Source organism: Hemibagrus wyckioides, linkage group LG28 (assembly GCF_019097595.1).
Source record: "Hemibagrus wyckioides isolate EC202008001 linkage group LG28, SWU_Hwy_1.0, whole genome shotgun sequence".
Classification (NCBI taxonomy): domain Eukaryota; kingdom Metazoa; phylum Chordata; class Actinopteri; order Siluriformes; family Bagridae; genus Hemibagrus; species Hemibagrus wyckioides.
The window spans coordinates 3,590,727-3,611,756 of NC_080737.1; the positions used below are offsets into that span (position 1 = coordinate 3,590,727).

General features: G+C 40.8%; 3 protein-coding genes across 6 annotated transcripts in view; all 3 read left to right on the plus strand.

Moving 5' to 3' along the window:
- The first annotated feature begins 360 nt into the window (after positions 1-360).
- On the plus strand, positions 361-3,328 carry LOC131348549 (F-box only protein 50-like). The gene is made up of 6 exons (XM_058383620.1): positions 361-546; positions 1,113-1,196; positions 1,574-1,670; positions 2,453-2,548; positions 2,706-2,844; positions 3,102-3,328. The coding sequence occupies exons 1-6, from the start codon at positions 396-398 to the stop codon at positions 3,249-3,251; spliced, it is 717 nt and encodes a 238-aa protein (XP_058239603.1). The 5' UTR covers positions 361-395; the 3' UTR covers positions 3,252-3,328.
- Positions 3,329-4,848: 1,520 nt separating this feature from the next.
- Positions 4,849-10,577, plus strand: LOC131348757 (F-box only protein 50-like). Its single transcript, XM_058383940.1, has 6 exons — positions 4,849-5,062; positions 5,629-5,712; positions 6,199-6,295; positions 7,031-7,126; positions 7,287-7,425; positions 10,340-10,577. Exons 1-6 carry the CDS (start codon positions 4,912-4,914, stop codon positions 10,484-10,486), a joined length of 714 nt encoding a protein of 237 aa, XP_058239923.1. The 5' UTR covers positions 4,849-4,911; the 3' UTR covers positions 10,487-10,577.
- A 1,013-nt stretch (positions 10,578-11,590) lies between these two features.
- slc8a2a (solute carrier family 8 member 2a) overlaps positions 11,591-21,030 on the plus strand; it is a 35,384-nt gene continuing 25,944 nt past the window's right edge. For 2 of the 4 annotated variants that reach the window (XM_058383699.1, XM_058383700.1), the window contains exon 1: positions 11,593-12,109. The gene's annotated coding sequence lies outside the window, so the exon portion shown is untranslated. Of the gene's footprint in view, positions 12,115-21,030 lie in introns of all 4 variants that reach the window. The other 2 variants (XM_058383698.1, XM_058383697.1) reach the window with 2 other exon arrangements.

Sequence of the window (21,030 nt, forward strand, 5' to 3'; positions counted from 1 at the left end):
TTGTAAGATATCTGTGTGTGATATGTGAACTTTTGTGCTGGTCTTAACATGATTGCAAGGAATAAGGACTGTCTGAAAGCAGAGGGGGGTCTTCACTGATGACTGGAATGAACTGACTGGAGAAACAGACTTTGTGGACATGTGATTTAGTGTGTGGTGTGAGGTGGCAGCCAGCTCATATAATGCTAGGAAGTTGAATTTGCTAGATGGTAACCGGCAACAATTTATAATTAGAAAGCTTAGATAAACAGCAACAAATATATATTATGGACTTTGTGTGGATTGGGCCTTGAGGATTGTGGGTGTGGCAGCGCCTGATAAATAGAGTCGCTTTCTTACTGTTCTCATTTCGCTTTACAGCGCGAGAAAGAAGAAGCTGCTGAGGGGCAAAAAAAATGTCTTCAATGGCGGAGTGGAAGCAGAAATGCGATTCAGAGTGGGAGCTGGCGGCTAAAGGAGTTCCTTTGCCGGACGATGTGGACTGGAAAACCGTATATGAGAAGAAACCACTGGAGCGGAATTTACTGAAGAACCCGTCGCCTTACGGTAAGTTAGTGACGTCACAAAATAACGTTCCTTCACCTGAGTGAAATCTGCACTGCTGTATCTACACTGTTCCGTTAACTCTACTGCATTTCAGGAATTGACCGTAAACGACAGTATGCGTTAGAAATGACCGTAAATCTTAGTGTAAAAGTGCAGATTAGTTTATTGAGCAGTAAATCAGTTTAGATTTCTAATTTATAGATTTCAGCAGTTTGTTTGTATTTAAGACTTACCATTTGGATTGGAACTCGTGTCTGATTGTACGATTTAGTCTCTCTAAACCAGCTATCAAGTTCTAATACATAGTTATAAAGTTAGAAACTTTAGTTGAGAGTTGATACTTTGGAGATCTTTGTTTAACAAGTCAGCGTTATTGTCAACTTAGTGACATGCTTTCATGGTGATTTACTTACTTACTTTACTTACTTGTGACTAACCGAGCTCACGTTGATCCATGCCAAGAGTTTTTGTGTGAGTGTGCAATGTGAGCTTCAGGGATGGGCAGGTTTACAAGAAGAAATGAGTGTTTCTTTTTTCTCACAGTCCTCTCCTATTTTGGCCAGCAGGTTTGAATCATGACACTCCGCCACCCGAACCCAATGTCATGAAATTTGTGGAGCGTAACCAGACATCACAGTACAATGCAGAAGGTAAAAAAATAAAATAAACACATACACATTATAGATAAATACATTACAGCGAAGTGTAATTCTTTTCTCTGCATATCCCAGCTGAGGAAGTTGCAGTCAGAGCGCAGAGGCAGCTATGATACAGCACCTTGCAGTGCTGAGTCTAGAACCCTGACCTTCCAATCAACAACCCAGAGCCTTATCCACTTAAGCTACAACTGCCCCTAATGTATTTTTGTTACAGCAAACTGAAAAAAAAAGGAAATGGGCTTAGATTAATGGTCAGAATTATGAATATGGTCCTTAGACATGCAAAAATTGTGATCGCCAATGACGTCTTTTTATTTTTATTATTCTTTTGCTTGTTATTAATCCGGTATCCTGTCTGCCTGTTTCAGGTGATTTCTCAGGTTGGAACACTAGTACAGAGCATTTGCCAGTGGATACCAGTGGTATTCCTCCAGGTGCCGTGATCTGCTATCTGCCATGCTATAGGTGGGTGCAATTAATAATAATAAGAAGAAGAAGAAGAAGAAGAAGAAAAAGAAATGAAAGCCTTTGCAGTCATGGGCATCATGTGTGCATTAAAGAATATCAAGTCACATGAGTTTATTGTTATTGTGCCACTTTAACAAGTGTACAATGATAAATATGCATCTATGAGTTAAAACCAGTTAACAATTCACATATATTCTTACACTCAGAACACAGTATTGCACATGCTGCTGTTGCACACTGCAACACTAAGAGACTCCTCTTATTCACTCTAGTTTGTTTCATCTTAAGATTAGTAATAAATTATTTAGAAACTGCACATTTCAAATGCTTTGCTATAAACTAGCTCATCTAATTGATCTGGTTAGGGTTTTGTAAGATTTTAAGATTTGTTTTATTTTTATGGGCATAGCTCCACCCCCATCCTTGTAATCAATCTGCCAATTTATTTTTTCTAAAACGTTAATTACAAGACTCAGTATAATTTCTGCTGTTTAATATAATATAATGTCCTCAGAAAACCTGAGGTGGGTTTAGGGCTGGGGAAAGACTTTGCAATCTGCAGACAGTTACAAATGGCTCCTTTAAATCCCCACAAAAGTTTAGTGAGGTCTGTATTAACATGCACCATGCTGTATCAAGCTGAACCAAAAATAAAATGAAATAAATACAGTACACAAATAGTGCAGTACAAAGCAATAAATGGAACTCATTTTGGATGATCTGCTTCCTGTAGGCTGTATGCTTGTTTGTTCTGATGTGTCCTTGGTATTTGCTCTCAGCTGGTTCTCCATGGAGCAGCAAGTCGATCTGAAGGCTGAAGGACTGTGGGACGAACTACTCGACACGTTCCAGCCGGTCATAGCCATCGAGGACTGGTACGTTATAAACACTTATTACAGCCGTAGATAGAAGAGCTGGTGAGGGATAAACCCTCATTACAGACATGTTAAGGTGTTATTTTTGGTTTGTTAATTGTTATTTGGAGTTTGTTGTAATACATTTGAAATCTTGTGTGTGTGTGTGTGTGTTTAGGTATGAGGAGAGTCAACTCCATACTTCTATCTATGAGCTTCATGTGAAACTCTTAGCTGCTGATGGCCAAACTGTGATTAAGGAATACACATGCAGTCCCACAGAGGACCTGGAGGTCTACTCTCACAACTGGAAACAGGTCTCTGTCTTTCACTCACACATACACACACACACACACACACACAGACACACGTAACACATGTCTGCAGAAATCATAGAACTCTGTTTTAGAATCCTTTATTAAATACACAATATTTTAGTTATTGTTTGTTTGTTTGTTATCAGTTGTTTTTAAATGGAGAGTCAAGAGACTATACACCAATCTGCATAACACATAATGCTTTATAACTGACATTTGTCCTGTGTGTGTGTGTGTGTTTGTTTGTGTGCACGCAGGTTTCCCACGTGTTCTCAGGGTACGGGCCCGGCGTGAGATACCTTCACTTCCTGCACAAAGTAAAAAATAAATCCATGGTCCATTTCTCCAACACCAAGGTCACCGGGACTTCAGCTGTCATCAAGGCAACCAAGTCTAGCCAAGTCTAGCTTTAGGTCTGCTGTATATTTGCAACCGTAGGAATCAGTATTGCACAAAAGTATTGCACACTTTAATAAACCATAACTTTTTTCAACACTAAGAAATGGCATTGTTGTTTGGTTTTATGTTCATTTCTACTCAGCAAAATGACATTTTATTACCTGAAGTCGCCTGTGATGGATGTTATACCTCGTTTCAGCCAGCAGGGGGAAGCAAATGAAACTAAATGCCCATTGGTGGACACCAGGCTTTTTCACATCCAAGAGAAAAACCTGGATAATCGCTTTATTAAACATTCATGAAAGAGATTTTTGGGTGTCGGGAGCTTTGGATTTGTTTAAAGAGGGTATTTATTTTTGGTTTGCGGTTTTTCAGTAAACAATAAACAGTGTTTTTTTCTTATTAACATCATTAAAATGAAGTTATAGTGCAGGAACGATTGATAACAGGAACTAATTTACCTTATACACTTTTCACAGTATTAAATATCTATAAAGATTTGTGTTATTCATAAATAAATGAAAATTGCTCGTCACTTTCGGTAACCTTATCGTTTCTATAAGAGGAGCTCATTAACAAGGCCTAGTGGATGCTTTATATATTATAAGGCTTAATAATAAAAAAAAATTTTAAAAAATGAAGAAAAAAATGTAAAAGATGTAATCAGTAGGGTGAGGTTTTCTCTAAGGACATGATTAGATGACATTTATGGAAGGAGTCTTGAGTGTCAAAGTTGTACATTCAGGTTTAAGGATATCTACACCAACCAGGCATAACATTATGACCACCTGGACACCCTGACTGGTCTGCAGCCCCACATGCAACAAACTGCGATGCACTGTGTATTCTGACCCCTTTCTATCAGAACCAGCATTAACTTCTTCAGCAGTTTGAGCAACAGTAGCTCGTCTGTTGGATCGGATCACACGGGCCAGCCTTCACTCCCTATGTGCATCAGTGAGCCTTGACCATCCATGACCCTGTCCCCGGTTCACCACTGTTCCTTCCTTGGTCAACTTTTGATAGATACTGACCACTGCAGACCGGGAACACCCCACAAGAGCTGCAGTTTTGGAGATGCTCTGATCCAGTGGTCTAGCCATCACAATTTAGTCCTTTTGGTCAAACTCAAAGCTCAAATCCTTACACTTGTCCATTTTTCCTGCTTCTAACATCAACTTTGAGGACAAAATGTTCACCTGCTGCCTGATATATCCCACCCACTAACAGGTGCCCTGATGAGATAATGTTCACCTGTCAGTGCTCATAATGTTATGCCTGATCTGTGTGTGTGTGATATGTGAACTTTTGTGCTGATTGCAAGGAATAAGGAAAGCAGAGGGGGGTCTTCACTGATGACTGGAATGAACTGACTGGAGAAACAGACTTTGTGGACATGTGATTTAGTGTGTGGTGTGAGGTGGCAGCCAGCTCATATAATGCTAGGACGTTAAAATTGCTAGATGGTAACCGGCAACAATTTATATAACAAAATAAGAAACTTTAGATAAACAGCAACAAATATATATTGTGGGCTTTGTGCGGATTGGGACACAGCCCCGAGGAGGATTGTGGGTGTGGCAGCGCCTGATAAATAGAGTCGGTTTCTTCCGGTTTTCATTTTGCTTTACAGCGCGAGAAAGAAGAAGCTGCTGAGGGGCAAAAAAAATGTCTTCAATGGCGGAGTGGAAGCAGAAATGCGATTCAGAGTGGAAACTGGCGGCTAAAGGAGTTCCTTTGCCGGACGACGTGGACTGGAAAACCGTATATGAGAAGAAACCACTGGAGCGGAATTTACTGAAGAACCCGTCGCCTTACGGTAAGTTAGTGACGTCACAAAATAACGTTCCTTCACCTGAGTGAAATCTGCACTGCTGTATCTACACTGTTCCGTTAACTCTACTGCATTTCAGGAATTGACCGTAAACGACAGTATGCGTTAGAAATGACCGTAAATCTTAGTGTAAAAGTGCAGATTAGTTTATTGAGCAGTAAATCAGTTTAGATTTCTAATTTATAGATTTCAGCAGTTTGTTTGTATTTAAGACTTACCATTTGGATTGGAACTCGTGTCTGATTGTACGATTTAGTCTCTCTAAACCAGCTATCAAGTTCTAATACATAGTTATAAAGTTAGAAACTTTAGTTGAGAGTTGATACTTTGGAGATCTTTGTTTAACAAGTCAGCGTTATTGTCAACTTAGTGACATGCTTTCATGGTGATTTACTTACTTACTTTACTTACTTGTGACTAACCGAGCTCACGTTGATCCATGCCAAGAGTTTTTGTGTGAGTGTGCAATGTGAGCTTCAGGGATGGGCAGGTTTACAAGAAGAAATGAGTGTTTCTTTTTTCTCACAGTCCTCTCCTATTTTGGCCAGCAGGTTTGAATCATGACACTCCGCTACCCGAACCGGAGCTCAGAGAACGTCCGGACCCTGACCAGCCACCACAGTATGAACCGACAGGTAAAAAAAAAATCAAATAATGGTCTAATAGATAGATAGATACTATATTTACCATATTTATATTTCTTTTAGTGTGTTTACGACCAAAACATAAAGTTCTGCATGATGAAAAGGAAGCTTTTATTATCACCACCCTCACCAATTCTTTTCTTTGCATATCCCACCTGAGGAAGTTGGGGTCAGAGCGTAGGGGCAGTAAGGATACAGCACCCCTGGAGCAGAGAGGGTTAAGGTTGAGGGTTGCTCAATTGCCCAACAGTGGAGCTTAGTGGTGCTGGGGTTTGAACCCCAACCTTCCAATCAGCAACCGAGAGCCTTAACCACTAACTTTTTGTTGTTGCAGCAAACTGAAAATAAAAAAAAGGAAATGGGCTTTGTCTGATGGTCAGAATTATGAACACGGTCCCAAACATGCAAAAATTGTGATCGCCAATGAATTATTTTTTAATTGTGTGATTAATCCTGTGTCCTGTCTGCCTGTTTCAGGTGATTTCTCAGGTTGGAACACTAGTACAGAGCATTTGCCACTGGATACCAGCGGTATTCCTCCAGGTGTCGTGGTCTGCTATATGCCAAACTTCATGTGGGTGCAGTTAATAATAATAATAATAATAATAATAATAATAATAAATGTAAGCCTTTATTGCAGTCATGGGCATCATGTGTGCAGTAAAGCGTATCAAGTTACACAAGTTTATTCTCATTGTACCACTTTAACATGCATAAGTTAAAATTATTTATAAATTATTTATAAATAAATTATTTATAAAGTATTTATGAGTTAAATTAACAGTTAACAATTCACATACATTCTTACACACAGAACTCACGCGGTATTGCTCATGCTGCTGTTGCACACTGCAACACTAAAAGACTCCTCTTATTCACTCTAGTTCGTTTCTTCTCAAGATTAGTAACAAATTATGTATAAACCACACATTTACACGTTTTGCTATAAACTAGCTCATATAATTGATCTAATTAGGGATTTTTGTTTCATTTTAAGATTTGTTTTATTTTTATGGGCATAGCTCCACCCCCAGTCTTTTAACCAATTTGCCTATTTTTTTCTAAAACATTAAATTACCAGACCTTCCATTCAGGCATCAAAATGGCTCCTTTAAATCCCCACAAAAGTTTAGTGAGGTCTGTATTAACATGCACCATGCTGTATCAAGCTGAACCAAAAATAAAATGAAATAAATACAGTATACAAATAGTGCAGTACAAAGCAATAAATGGAACTCATTTTGGATGATCTGCTTCCTGTAGGCTGTATGCTTTTTTGTTCTGATGTGTCCTTGGTATTTGCTCTCAGCTGGTTCTCCATGGAGCAGCAAGTCGATCTGAAGGCTGAAGGACTGTGGGACGAACTACTCGACACGTTCCAGCCGGTCATAGCCATCGAGGACTGGTACGTTATAAACACTTATTACAGCCGTAGATAGAAGAGCTGGTGAGGGATAAACCCTCATTACAGACATGTTAAGGTGTTATTTTTGGTTTGTTAATTGTTATTTGGAGTTTGTTGTAATACATTTGAAATCTTGAGGACTGTGTGTGTGTGTGTTTAGGTATGAGGAGAGTCAACTCCATACTTCTATCTATGAGCTTCATGTGAAACTCTTAGCTGCTGATGGCCAAACTGTGATTAAGGAATACACATGCAGTCCCACAGAGGACCTGGAGGTCTACTCTCACAACTGGAAACAGGTCTCTGTCTTTCACTCACACATACACACACACACACACACACATACACACATACACTATATTGCCAAAAGTATTCGCTCACCCATCCAAATAATCAGAATAAGGTGTTCCAATCACTTCCATGGCCACAGGTGTATAAAATCAAGCACCTAGGCATGCAGACTGTTTTTACAAACATTTGTGAAAGAATGGGTCTCAGGAGCTCAGTGAATTCCAGCGTGGAACTGTGATAGGATGCCACCTGTGCAACAAATCCAGTCGTGAAATTTCCTCGCTCCTAAATATTCCACAGTCAACTGTCAGCTGTATTATAAGAACGTGGAAGTGTTTGGGAACGACAGCAACTCAGCCACGAAGTGGTAGGCCACGTAAACTGACGGAGCGGGGTCAGCGGATGCTGAGGCGCATAGTGCGAAGAGGTCGCCAACTTTCTGCAGAGTCAATCGCTACAGACCTCCAAACTTCATGTGGCCTTCAGATTAGCTCAAGAACAGTGCGCAGAGAGCTTCATGGAATGGGTTTCCATGGCCGAGCAGCCGCATCCAAGCCATACATCACCAAGTGCAATGCAAAGCGTCGGATGCAGTGGTGTAAAGCACACCGCCACTGGACTCTAGAGCAGTGGAGACGCGTTCTCTGGAGTGACGAATCACGCTTCTCCATCTGGCAATCTGATGGACGAGTCTGGGTTTGGCGGTTGCCAGGAGAACGGTACTTGTCTGACTGCATTGTGCCAAGTGTAAAGTTTGGTGGAGGGGGGATTATGGTGTGGGGTTGTTTTTCAGGAGCTGGGCTTGGCCCCTTAGTTCCAGTGAAAGGAACTCTGAATGCTTCAGCATACCAAGACATTTTGGACAATTCCATGCTCCCAACTTTGTGGGAACAGTTTGGAGCTGGCCCCTTCCTCTTCCAACATGACTGTGCACCAGTGCACAAAGCAAGGTCCATAAAGACATGGATGACAGAGTCTGGTGTGGATGAACTTGACTGGCCTGCACAGAGTCCTGACCTCAACCCGATAGAACACCTTTGGGATGAATCTCCAGAGCGGAGACTGAGAGCCAGGCCTTCTCGTCCAACATCAGTGTGTGACCTCACAAATGCGCTTCTGGAAGAATGGTCAAAAATTCCCATAAACACACTCCTAAACCTTGTGGACAGCCTTCCCAGAAGAGTTGAAGCTGTTATAGCTGCAAAGGGTGGACCGACGTCATACTGAACCCTATGGATTAGGAATGGGATGTCACTTAAGTTCATATGCGAGTCAAGGCAGGTGAGCGAATACTTTTGGCAATATAGTGTATATGTACCACATGTCTGCAGAAATCATAGAACTCTGTTTGAGAATACTTTACTTTACTTTCACAATATTTTGGTTATTGGAGATGTTTATCCAGACTGGGATTTTTAAAAATGGAAAATGACCAGTCTAGAGACTATACACCAAACTGCTCATCACTAATCACAATAAGTTAAGGATATTCATCTTACGTGTGAAATTTCAGGATGCACCTAAAATGCACTATAACCTTTCCAGGTGAACTTAATTTGACCTTCTCTACACTTTTGAATGCACATGTCCAACTGTTCAGTGTTTCAGTACTTTCTGCATAACTTGCTGTTCTCTAACAAGGTGCTTAACGGCAAAATTCACAACTGGTGTTTGATCCATGAATCGACCAATAAATGTTCTGGTTCCATTAGAATTGGTATTTAAACAGTCCTCTTCATCATGCTGTTCACATTTTGACATCATGAGACCAAGACCACACCTAACAATTGATCAACAGTACCTCACCATTGCGAGGCTTCAAACAGGATGTTCTCAGAGGGAAGTGGCCACTGAGCTTAGAGTGTCAGTGTGTCATCAGCAGGTTGCGACAGAGATACAGAGAGACTGGAAGAGTCACAGAAAGGCATAGAAGTGGACGTCCTTTGGCCACATCCCACGTTGATGAACCGGATGATGAATGCCACTCAACTCCAGGCACATTTAAGGGAGGTGAGAGGCACCCAAGTGTCACGTCAGACCATTCGAAACCATTTACATCAGGGTGGTCTGTGTGCTAGACGACCTGCAAGGGTACCTGACCACACCACCAGGCCAGGGAGCATTTACGCTGGACGAGGGACCAGTGGGCCTCAGTGCTGTTCTCTGATGAAAGTCGATTCACATTGAGCAGAAATGATGGCCACCAACAATGTTGGAGATGTCATGGAGAGAGCTACAGAACTGCCCTACATCTTGTGAATGGTACAGTGACAAGCCAATACTACCTGAATAACATCATTAATCCAGTCATTGTGCCCCTGCATGAACAACACAGGCCTAATTTCATCTTCATGGACGACAATGCTCCAGCTCATCGAGGTCGCATCATTAGGGAACGGCTGCTGGAGGCTGGGGTACCTCAAATGGAGTGGCCTGCACTTTCTCCAGACCTGAATGCCATAGAAAACCTATGGGATCAGCCGAGTCGCCATGTAGAGGCTCGTAACCCTGCACCCCAGAACCTCAATGACCTGAGGGCCGCCCTTCAAGAAGAGTGGAATGCCATGCCTCAGCAGACAATAAGTCGACTCGTGAACAGCATGAGACGTCGTTGTCAAGCTGTAATTGATGGTCAAGGGCACATGACAAATTATTAAGACATTGACATTTTTTGTTGTGGTATACCCACCACTGTTGGCTTTTATTTCAATAAATTGTTTGAGATGAGGAAATCACCATTGCAGCTTCTACTTAAATGCCCTACTTTCATGATATAATATCACTGTAGTGTGAACTTTTTACATTTTCCATAAATTTCACCCAAAAGCCAAATATCCTTAACTTTTTGTGAGTAGTGTATAATGCTTTCTAACTGACATTTGTCCACTGTGTGTGTGTGTGTGTGTGTGTGTGCGCACACAGGTTTCCCACGTGTTCTCAGGCTACGGGCCCGGCGTGAGATACGTTCACTTTCTGCGCAAAGTAAAAAATAAGTTCATGGTTGAATTCTTTGAAACCAAGGTCACTGGGACTTCAGTTGTCGTCAAGGCAACCAAGTCTAGCTCATGATTTAAAAACAATGCCAAATACTGTGTACTTCCACTGGAAACTGTATTGCACAAAGGTATTACACAATTTAATAAACCAAAGCTTTTCTCAACACTAAGAAATGGTATTGTTATTTCCTGAAGTCGCCTGTGATGGATGTTATACCTCGGTTCAGCCAGCAGGGGGAAGCAAATAAAAGAAAATAAGTCCAGTCGCGGACACCAGGTTTTTCACATCCAAGAGAAAAACCTGGATAATCACTGACATCGGCATTTTTGGGTTTTGGGTGCTTTGGATTTGTTTAAATATGGGTTTTTTGGTTGTTTTTTGCTTTGCTGTATTTCTGTAAAAGCTTTTTTTTTTAATTATTATTATTATTATTATTATTGTTATTATAATTCATGACTGTAAAACGAGGCTGCTGCAGGAACGATTGAGAACAAGATCTAATTTACCTCACACACTCTACACAGCATCAAATATCTATAACAATTTGTGTTATTAATAAATAAATAAATAATGCTTATCGTCACCAAATTGCTGTGGTACAAGAGCAATAAAACACTTAAGCATGTTGCTTGGCAGGCTTGATCCCCCACCCAGAGCCTTAACCACTTGAGCTATAGCTGACCTGTTAACATTAGTGGACATATTTTAAATGGAATAATTGACCTAAACACTACATTAGAATAAATACACAGTATTTGCATTTCTAGGTAAATGGTTCATACTAGTAATGCAAAAGATGTATTCTTGATGGCACTACCCATCACATTAACAAGAGAAAATACTGTTTGGATTCTTTATATTTAAGATTATTGTTCATTCTGGAAAAAGTTGTAAAGTCTGAGTGACTGCAGTATATTCTTAAGGAGAAAGTTTTATTTGTATCTATCTGTTTATTTATTTTGCATCACATGCTTCATTATATGACATTTATAGATGTCCAAGGCAACATTCTGCACAGGCTAAAAGATCTAATGCTTTTAAGGCTTGACAAACACAAGTATCTAAAGTGCCTTTCACTTCCTGCTTATGTATGAGTTGCTTCTGTAATTGTACTCTTTAAAGCCCTGGTCCTGAAGAGCCTCCTGTCCTGCACCCAACACGGCTGATTCAACTCGTGATGGATTGTCAGCTATCTGATTAGTTGCATTATGTCTGTTAGAGCAGGAGGACTTCCGAGACCAGCACTGGGAACCTGCGCTCTATAATAACTGTATCAGTATCACCCGGTCTCGTGAAGGGTGCCAATAATTCTTGACTTACCTGTAAAATGTAACTTAAACCCACAGTGCTGAATGCAAATGAATCTGGGTGGTCGACAACCACTGGCTTCTCTCCAACCCGCTTCATCTTATTATAATGGGCCGTTTGACGCACCGCTCCTCGTGTCGGGTAACGCAGTTGCGCGCGCGCGCCGCGGTGTGTGTGTCGTTTTCGGGGATGCTTTCTAAGGACAGGACGCACACGCGCACATACACACACACACACACACATGCACAGAAAGTAATAATCCAGGACAAACATCCAAGCAGGTGCTGAAAGTCTTGGACCGGACCTCGGAAAAAGAATAAAGAAACAGAAAAGCATCTGAAGAACTTTCACACCAGCGATGCACGTGCCATTGCAATAGAACTTGAGGTAAGGTATGTTTATATGTAAATATATATTCTATTGGTGTGTGTGTGTGTGTGATGTTGCTACATCCACTGTTAAAGTTCGACAATGCACGAGCCCAAACTCTGTTAAATCACCTTCAAGACACCTGAGACGTCCGAGTTACAGGTGCAACTGGTGTTTTCCTCCTTGAAGATGACCATTCATATAAAATGTACATTTGTCTTCATGCACAAAGTGTCCACATACTGGGGACGAATGAATGAATATGTGGAATAATAATCTGTTCAGCACGCCTTTAATGTCCTGGTAATAGAAAATAATACATATGCATATTAATAAGCTGTCTTCAGTCACAGAGAATCCGTGAACATAATTTGTTGATATTTGAAGATGAACGAATAGATATAAATCTCTTTATGGTGCCTAAGAAATAGTTGAATTATAAGTTCAAGAACGTCTCTTCACCCTCAGACAGGAGCTGTGAATATTAATAAATATGCAAATTTCAATCTTCATTGACTTCCCGCCAACCACAAGGGGGGGAAAAACACCAGCTAGTAAGCTAGCTCGCTTTTAGTCGCGGGTCAACACGAGTAGTATTTCAGTATCAGAGTTTCGATTTACACAGTTGTTTCCTCAGTAATTTATTCAACGGCAGCCAAAACAATTAATCTCACTACAGAATTCACGATAACAGTTTTTTTTTGTCTGTTAGATTATAGTTACGTTCGTTAGCCTAGCTAGCACATAGCTCCTGTAATGGACACCACGTTGGCATACGCTAATCTTTAAGCGAAACTCCTCAGTTGCATACAGAATTTCAGAGCAAGTCTGAGTACTCTGTTAACTCATTTCATCCTAAATGACATCTGTACAAACAAAACATAACATTTAAACATCATGCATTAATTCTTAAGCAAGCATTTCGAAGAAAAATGCAAGCGAGGCTAAATAAACGAAGAAAACCCTTATAAGCGTGATTAGCTTTGCACGTCCCGCTTTTATTCATTCCACAGAATTGACATATTCACCCTTTTTCACTTAAAAATATTTAGATTCTGTGGACAATTCTGTGGTATAAGAGGAATAAAACACTGCAGAACTTCACTTCATTCAATTCAATTCAATTTTATTTATATAGCAATGAACATTGTCTCAATGCAGCTTTACAGAACATAAGAAACAAACAACATGCAAACAGTCTTAGATGTTTAGACAAAATTATCCCAAGTGAGCAAGCCTGAGGCGACAGAGGTGATTCTGGCAAGGAAAAACTCCTTTAGATAGTATGAGGAAGAAACCTTGAGAGGAACCAGACTCAAAAGGGAACCCATCCTCATTTGGGTGACACTGGACATGAACAATGTCCTTTTGGCACTTATGTATAGTCAGTTATGTGATGTAGAACGTTATTGTGTGTATTAATTAAATGGTGGTCATCCCCAAAGTCCACATAGGGTTGGCGGTGTTGCTTTGAATACCCAAGTCCTCACAAAACCCATCTGGAGCTGGTCCATCTCTGGATGCCTCGGGATCCTCGCAGGGTTGGCTTCATCACATCACCCTGTCATAGATTATTTTCCTATAACATTGCTAGACGTGGTGATTTATTTCTTACTTAATTTGGAATCAGTACAGTAATGATGAAGTCGGTGATGTATGAGGTCAAAGTCTCGGGTCAGTCCTGAGTGGAAGTGATTAAAGAGTAATCCACCTCACGCAGCCCTGTTGTCTTTCAGAATGGAAAAAAAAGGCTGAAATATTTTTTTTATAACATTTTGTTAGAACATATCATCTATTCTAGACTATTATTTTAACCGTTTCTACATTTATTGAAAATGTGCAGCATTTACCATGGATCAGGTTTTGATATATTACCTCATACTGAGAGAAAAATGAATCCTTTGACTCTTTCTCATGATGTGACTGAATGAAAAATGTAGTTTGCTTCTTTAGTTTTCTGCTCAAAAGCTAAAGTTGAAAAACGTACTGATGCTTAATCATTTCTTTCCTCATTAGATATTTTGTTAAGGTGACCTATAGATAGGAAGTGGATTTAAAGGTGATTTTATGAGAATTCTATGTACAAATAGTGCTACAGACACTGAAATAAAGTAAGCATGTGAAGCTCTGGTAGGTAGAAGCTTTCTTTACTGGTTAGCTACATTAGCCTTACAGCTAACAAGTAACAAATGGAAAAAGCAGAATTGTGGTAAAGGGAACTTGGTGTATATTTTTAACATCTCTCTCTCTCCCACGCACTTACATATAATCTAGGTTAACACGTACTATAATAATTGATTTACTCAACTAGACAGCAGTGCACACACACACACACACACACACAGCTAATCTGGTCTATACTATCCTGAGACCGTAAGGTATCAATTCAGATCTGTAATACGCCGGACTGGAACATAAAACTCAGCATGTGTTCAGTCCTAACAGATCTGCATAGACACAATGCCCCTGTAGGGGGGCACACACACACACACAGTTGTGTCAATACATCACCTAAAACCACTTATCATTTACTAAAGCTAGCATAGCCAGTGAGCACTTTGCTAGCTTTATTAGATAGTGAGTGGGTTGAGTTGATGATGTGAATGATGTAGTGATAAAAGCAGCATTCTGTGTGGTTTTTAATGGCATAGTAATGGACTGCTGTTGCTTCAATTACAGTAATAATATTTAGGGTGGACCAATCCAACAAGATGTTCCTCCTCCATTTCTCACTGGATGCTAACATGTTTTATTGTACCAGTTGTTTCATTTGAATGTTTTGCTTGCTTTAGAATAGCTCTGAAAGTATAGCTTTTAAAAGTTGCTGAACCATTTTGCCAAATAAAAGTCCATCAGCTACACAAACCATGTGTATACAGTATATATAACACCAGGGCAAAACACCTGATTTGTCCATCATATCATATCATATCATATCATATCATATCATATCATATCATATCATATCATATCATATCATATCATATCATATCATATCATATCATATCATATCCCTGAGGACCCTCGTGAACTCTGGTGTTAGGACTCAAGAAAAAAGGGAATAAAACTGCATGGCACTGGAACAGCTGTTATTGTTAGTGTGAGAGTGTGTGTTGTGGAAATGTCTTTTTTATTGTGCATGGGGTGTGTTAGAATTGGGAAAAACAAGCGCTGGTCCCTGGGTGTGTGAATGCTTATTGATTTTTAGTAAGAGTTTTTCCATCAGCAATAACCACAAAGCAGTTTGGATTTATTGTGGATTGTCTCGGCTGACACGGACTTACACTAGAGATGCGTATTCGACCCATGTGAGGTGTTATTTGAGCAGCGAAAAAAGGGCCTCAACGGTTAAAGTTCACAGCTTGAGGCTGGAAAGTTAGACAATGTTCAAATGATTCTGTGTTTGGTTAAAGCTTGGGCTAGGAGAAAACAAACAAAATGACCACTTAACTTTAAAATCTTAGTCAGGAAGGTGAACCTGGAGTTCAGCATATAATGTCATGCTAACATGGTTAATCACATGACCAACAGTAAATGAAAGATTTCTTCCTTACTTTACTCTTCTCTGTTTTGAGCAACTAAACTAAACTAAACTATAAACTCATGATTACTAAACACTTTCTGGATAGAACACTCATTGTGTTCACACTCGCGTGAAAACCACTGCCAAGTTAAGTTGATTACAGCAAAGCTGGTTCATTAAATGTAATCTATTCTGTGTATTAATCCTGAGGGAAATCCTAGTTTCTGAGGGAAAACCTGTGGCTGTGGTGCTGTTTGCACTATTTCTTGTCACAAAATCTAGCGTGGAAATTTGCTAGCATCAGTTTGCTACGTTAGCTGTCAATTACAGTAATTATATGTATATAAAAATCAATCTGTGATTCTTTATCTAATAAAGAAACCAATTTTGAATGCATTCCTTAGCAAGCTAGTGGGTAGCAAGGACATTTTTAGTCAGAAAATCTTCTGGCTAGTCTTCCAAAAAGTCTTCTAAAATTCCAGCTTTATTTTAGATGCTAGTTAGCATCAGTTTGAAACTTGTTAAATGCTACGATTTTTTAAAAAATTTGCTTTTTATGCAGTATATCAGATAAATAAATAGTAAATGGAAGAACAAACTTCCAAATTCAAAGCAGTGACTCTGTAAGAATAAGTTACAAGTTAGAAATAAAAACGTAGAATGCACAGTTTTGCACATCTGCTAGCATTACTGAGACAGGGAATAAGCTACTTTTTAAGAAGCTCTTTATTGTGTGATGTGTGTGCAGTGTTGTTTTTTCACTCATATGTACTGTGTAATGTTAGTTATATATTGGAAAAAAAGTGAGTGACAATTTTGGATGCTTCTCATATTCCAGCACTTTAAGCCTGCTTTGTAAACACTAACAGCATCTGATCTGCTATTAGACTCGGAGAATATTGCTTACCGCCTTTTTATTGGTTAAATACCTAATCCTGTTACATGTATTCCGTTACTTCTGCATGCGAAAGACGTCTCTATGAAGCGTAACCTTAAACATTCGCGACTGTTGCTGAAAAGGAAGCCGTTTGTATGCAGCCAAGTTGTGGCTGTTTATCGATTCCCCAATCCGGTTATGTCATTTACTGAGTTTTTCAGGTGTCGCCTTCTGATGAGCCACATGCATTAATTATAAATGTGCATCTGTCAGATGATTGGAGTTTGCCAATGTGTGTGTGTGTGTGTGTGTGTGTGTGTGAGAGAGAGAGAGAGAGAGAGAGAGAGAGTGTGTGTGGGGGGTGGCAGCTTCATTGTCTTGCCGCGGTGTTGAATATTGCATAATGTCCGCGTTGTGGCGAAAGGCAGTTGAAGTTGAGACAGCGGCTCCTTCTAGAGTGACCGTATCGCCATGTTCAGGTGAAAGTGGCAGGTGTAACACACACCACAGGACCTGAGCTCCCTCCGTCTGACACGTGTGTGTGTGTGTGTGTGTCCAAGCATTCATCTGCGTATTTCTCAATGTCTGCTGACTTAATCAGCCTGTAGCTGTAGTGTGTGTGTGTGTGTGTGTGTGTGTGTGTGTTTGTGCATCTCCCTGCTGCACAGCATCTTTGTTACATTTCTCTCTCCCAGACAGACAGACTGACAGACAGAGAGAGAAAGACAGCGATAGAGACAGAGCGAGAGATTTATGGGCCTCTTAATATTTTGATTGTAAAGGCACAGAGGCCACACCTCCTTCAATAAGACTGACAAACAGAGGCCACACCCTCATCTTGTACCAGTTGTTTCATTTGAATGTTTTGCTTGCTTTAGAATAGCTCTGAAAGTATAGCTTTTAAAAGTTGCTGAACCATTTTGCCAAATAAAAGTCCATCAGCTACACAAACCATGTGTATACAGTATATATAACACCAGGGAAAACACCTGATTTGTCCATCATATCATATCATATCATATCATATCATATCATATCATATCATATCATATCATATCCCTGAGGACCCTCGTGAACTCTGCTGTTAGGACTCAAGAAAAAAGGGAATAAAACTGCATGGCACTGGAACAGCTGTTATTGTTAGTGTGAGAGTGTGTGTTGTGGAAATGTCTTTTTTATTGTGCATGGGGTGTGTTAGAATTGGGAAAAACAAGCGCTGGTCCCTGGGTGTGTGAATGCTTATTGATTTTTAGTAAGAGTTTTTCCATCAGCAATAACCACAAAGCAGTTTGGATTTATTGTGGATCATCTCGGCTGACACGGACTTACACTAGAGATGCGTATTTGACCCATGTGAGGTGTTATTTGAGCAGCGAAAAAAGGGCCTCAACGGTTAAAGTTCACAGCTTGAGGCTGGAAAGTTAGACAATGTTCAAATGATTCTGTGTTTGGTTAAAGCTTGGGCTAGGAGAAAACAAACAAAATGACCACTTAACTTTAAATTAGACTAATAGACACAGAGGCCATGCCTCCATCAATTAGACTGACAAACAGAGGCCACACCCTCATCACTGAGACTGACACACAGAGGCCCTTTCACTGAGATTTACAGCTACAGAGTGGCAAGTATAAGGATTAGTAGCTTGTTATAAAGTATATAAGCAGCTGCTTATCTCGGCCACGCCTCCTGCACTAAGACTGACACACACAGAGGACATACATCCTTTAATAAACTGAAACGCAGGGGCCACGCCTCCTTCATTGAGACTGATAGACACAGGGGCCATGCCTCCTTCATTGAGACTGATAGACACAGAGGCCACGCCTCATTCATTAAGACTGATGGACACAGAGGTCACACCTCCTTCACTGAGACTGATAGATAGAGATGCCATGCCTCCTTCATTGACACTGATAGACACAGAGGCCACGCCTCATTCATTAAGACTGATGGACACAGAGGGCACACCTCCTTCAGTGACACTGATAGACAGAGAGGCCAGGTCTCCTTCATTGAGGTCACACCTCCTTCCCTAAGACTGACACACAGAGGCAACACCCTCTTTACTGAAACTGACACACAGAGGCCACGCCCTTTCACTGAGATTTACAGTTACAGAGGCCACGCCTCCTTCATTGAGAGTGACAGGTATAAGGATCAGTCGATTTTCAGATTGTTATTAAGTATATAAGCAGTTTTTTATCTTGAGACAGCTTTCTGAGATCTCTCTCACACCAGTTTGAACTCCTGAAGTGTGTGATACTTAGCTGGTGAATTGAAACACTTGTGTTTTGGAGCAGGATAAAACACTGCAGTCCGACACCCCTGATCCTGAGCCAAGCGTGTCTGATGTTAGCCGGCTCCGATTATCCACACGCTTTAAGTAACAATAGCTTGATTTCCTGAAACGGCCTCGTTAATCAGATTCTGAGGTGAAAAGCCTGCTCACTAACCTGAACAACAAAAATGTAACACAGTCGGTTATTTTACTGTCCTGTACTAACACATAACAACACACAGACTGCTGAATCATCTACATTCTCAACAGTTTTAATACAATCTTATCCTTAGAACTTCCTGGGTGTGTGTCACGCTGGTGAACTGGGACTCTGTAGGTCTGGGGGTTGATGTGACTTGCACTGAATATGATATAATGATACACTTTGAATCTGGATTAGTTTCAGATTTTGATTTTTTATTATGGAAGAGAAAGAAAATCTGTTCTTCACTTTGAAGAACCATGTAGCGCAACCCTATAGTGTTTTATTCCATTTACACAATATCATCATCTATAATATTATATTTCAGACAGACAGACAGAGAAAGACAGAGACAGAGCGGGCGAATTGGAATGCTCCAGTGAACGCCTCCTTCACTGAGACTGATAGACCCCAAGGCCACACCTCCTTCATTGAGAATGACACACACAGAGGCCACACCTCCTTCACTGAGACTTACACACACAGAGGCCACACCTCTGTCACTGAGACTAACACACCCAGAGGCCACGATTCCTTCACTAAGACTGACACACCCAGAGGCCACGATTCCTTCACTAAGACTGACACACCCAGAGGCCACGATTCCTTCACTAAGACTGACACACACACAGAGGCCACACCTCCTTCACTAAGACTGACACACACAGAGGACACGCCTCTTTCACTGAGACTTACACACACAGAGGCCACACCTCCGTCACTGAGACTGACACACCCAGAGGCCACGCTTCCTTCACTAAGACTGACACACACAGAGGCCACACCTCCTTCACTGGGACTAACACACCCAGAGGCCACACCTCCTTCACTAAGACTGACACACCCAGAGGCCACGCTTCCTTCACTAAGACTGACACACACAGAGGCCACACCTCCTTCACTGAGACTGACACACCCAGAGGCCACGCTTCCTTCACTAAGACTGACACACACAGAGGCCACACCTCCTTCACTGAGACTGACACACAGCGGTGGTCCTGTGGTGCTCACTTTCCACTGATGGATGATGTGTAGGTGTAGAAGGACGGGGGTCAGTCCAATTGTCCAGAGCAACAAATGGGATAGAGACTGATACAAAGTGACCACATGGTAAAAACATATTTGAATATTGAAAACAGATTTGAAAATATAAATGCTGTGGAAGTTTTGGGTTAAGACTTTCGCTAGAAAGCATGAGACTATAGAGCAGTGATACTGATAACAGTTGTGTGTGTGTGTGTGTGTGTGTGTCAGAGTGATGGCTGCTAACCGGAGACAGCCAGGACATGAGGTCGTCAGGGCTCAGTTACAGCTGACTAGTAATTGTGTGTGTGTGTGTGTGTGTGAGAGAGAGAGAGAGAGAGATCAATGCTGTCTTAATCTGAACAGGGCATGATGATGATATAACCACTCTTGATGGTTAAAAGACTTTACCATCATTCCCAGCAAGTGCTGTTGATTGGTTAGTGATGTAGGACAGCTTAATGCTGATTGGTCGATAAGGCAGGTACAGAGTGTTAATTGGGTAATTGTAATGGTGTCACAGAGGAGGATGAGGTGTTCTGACTGGGATTATGGTGTAAATGGGAGGCAGTTCGCTATGTTACTGGGTTATTTATGCAAAAGGATCTGTATTTGTCTCTTCTGTTTATTATTATTGTTAATAAACTAACTAAAGAATCATAGACCATAAATGTTCTCTGTGGCTTTGCTCTGAAGAGCGAAACTCTGAAACTCTGAAAATCTGCATCACATCAGGCTATGGGAAATTCCACCGTTTAGTTTGAAAAGACGTCAAACGGACATGAACGACAAACCCGGGTCTAAAAATATCGGTGATGTTCCAGGCTGTGGAGAGGTGATTTCTTCACCTCTCTTTCTTCCTCTCTCTTGGCCTCCTCGTCTCCTTTACTTCCTTCTGACTAATTACCCTCATTATTCTCCCTATCAGATCTCTCTTTCTTTCTCTCTGGCTTTCTCTCCCTTCATCCCTGTAACCTTTTCCCTCTTTCCCCTCATGTAACCCTGCTCTCTAATTCTCCTGTGCATTTCTTGGTG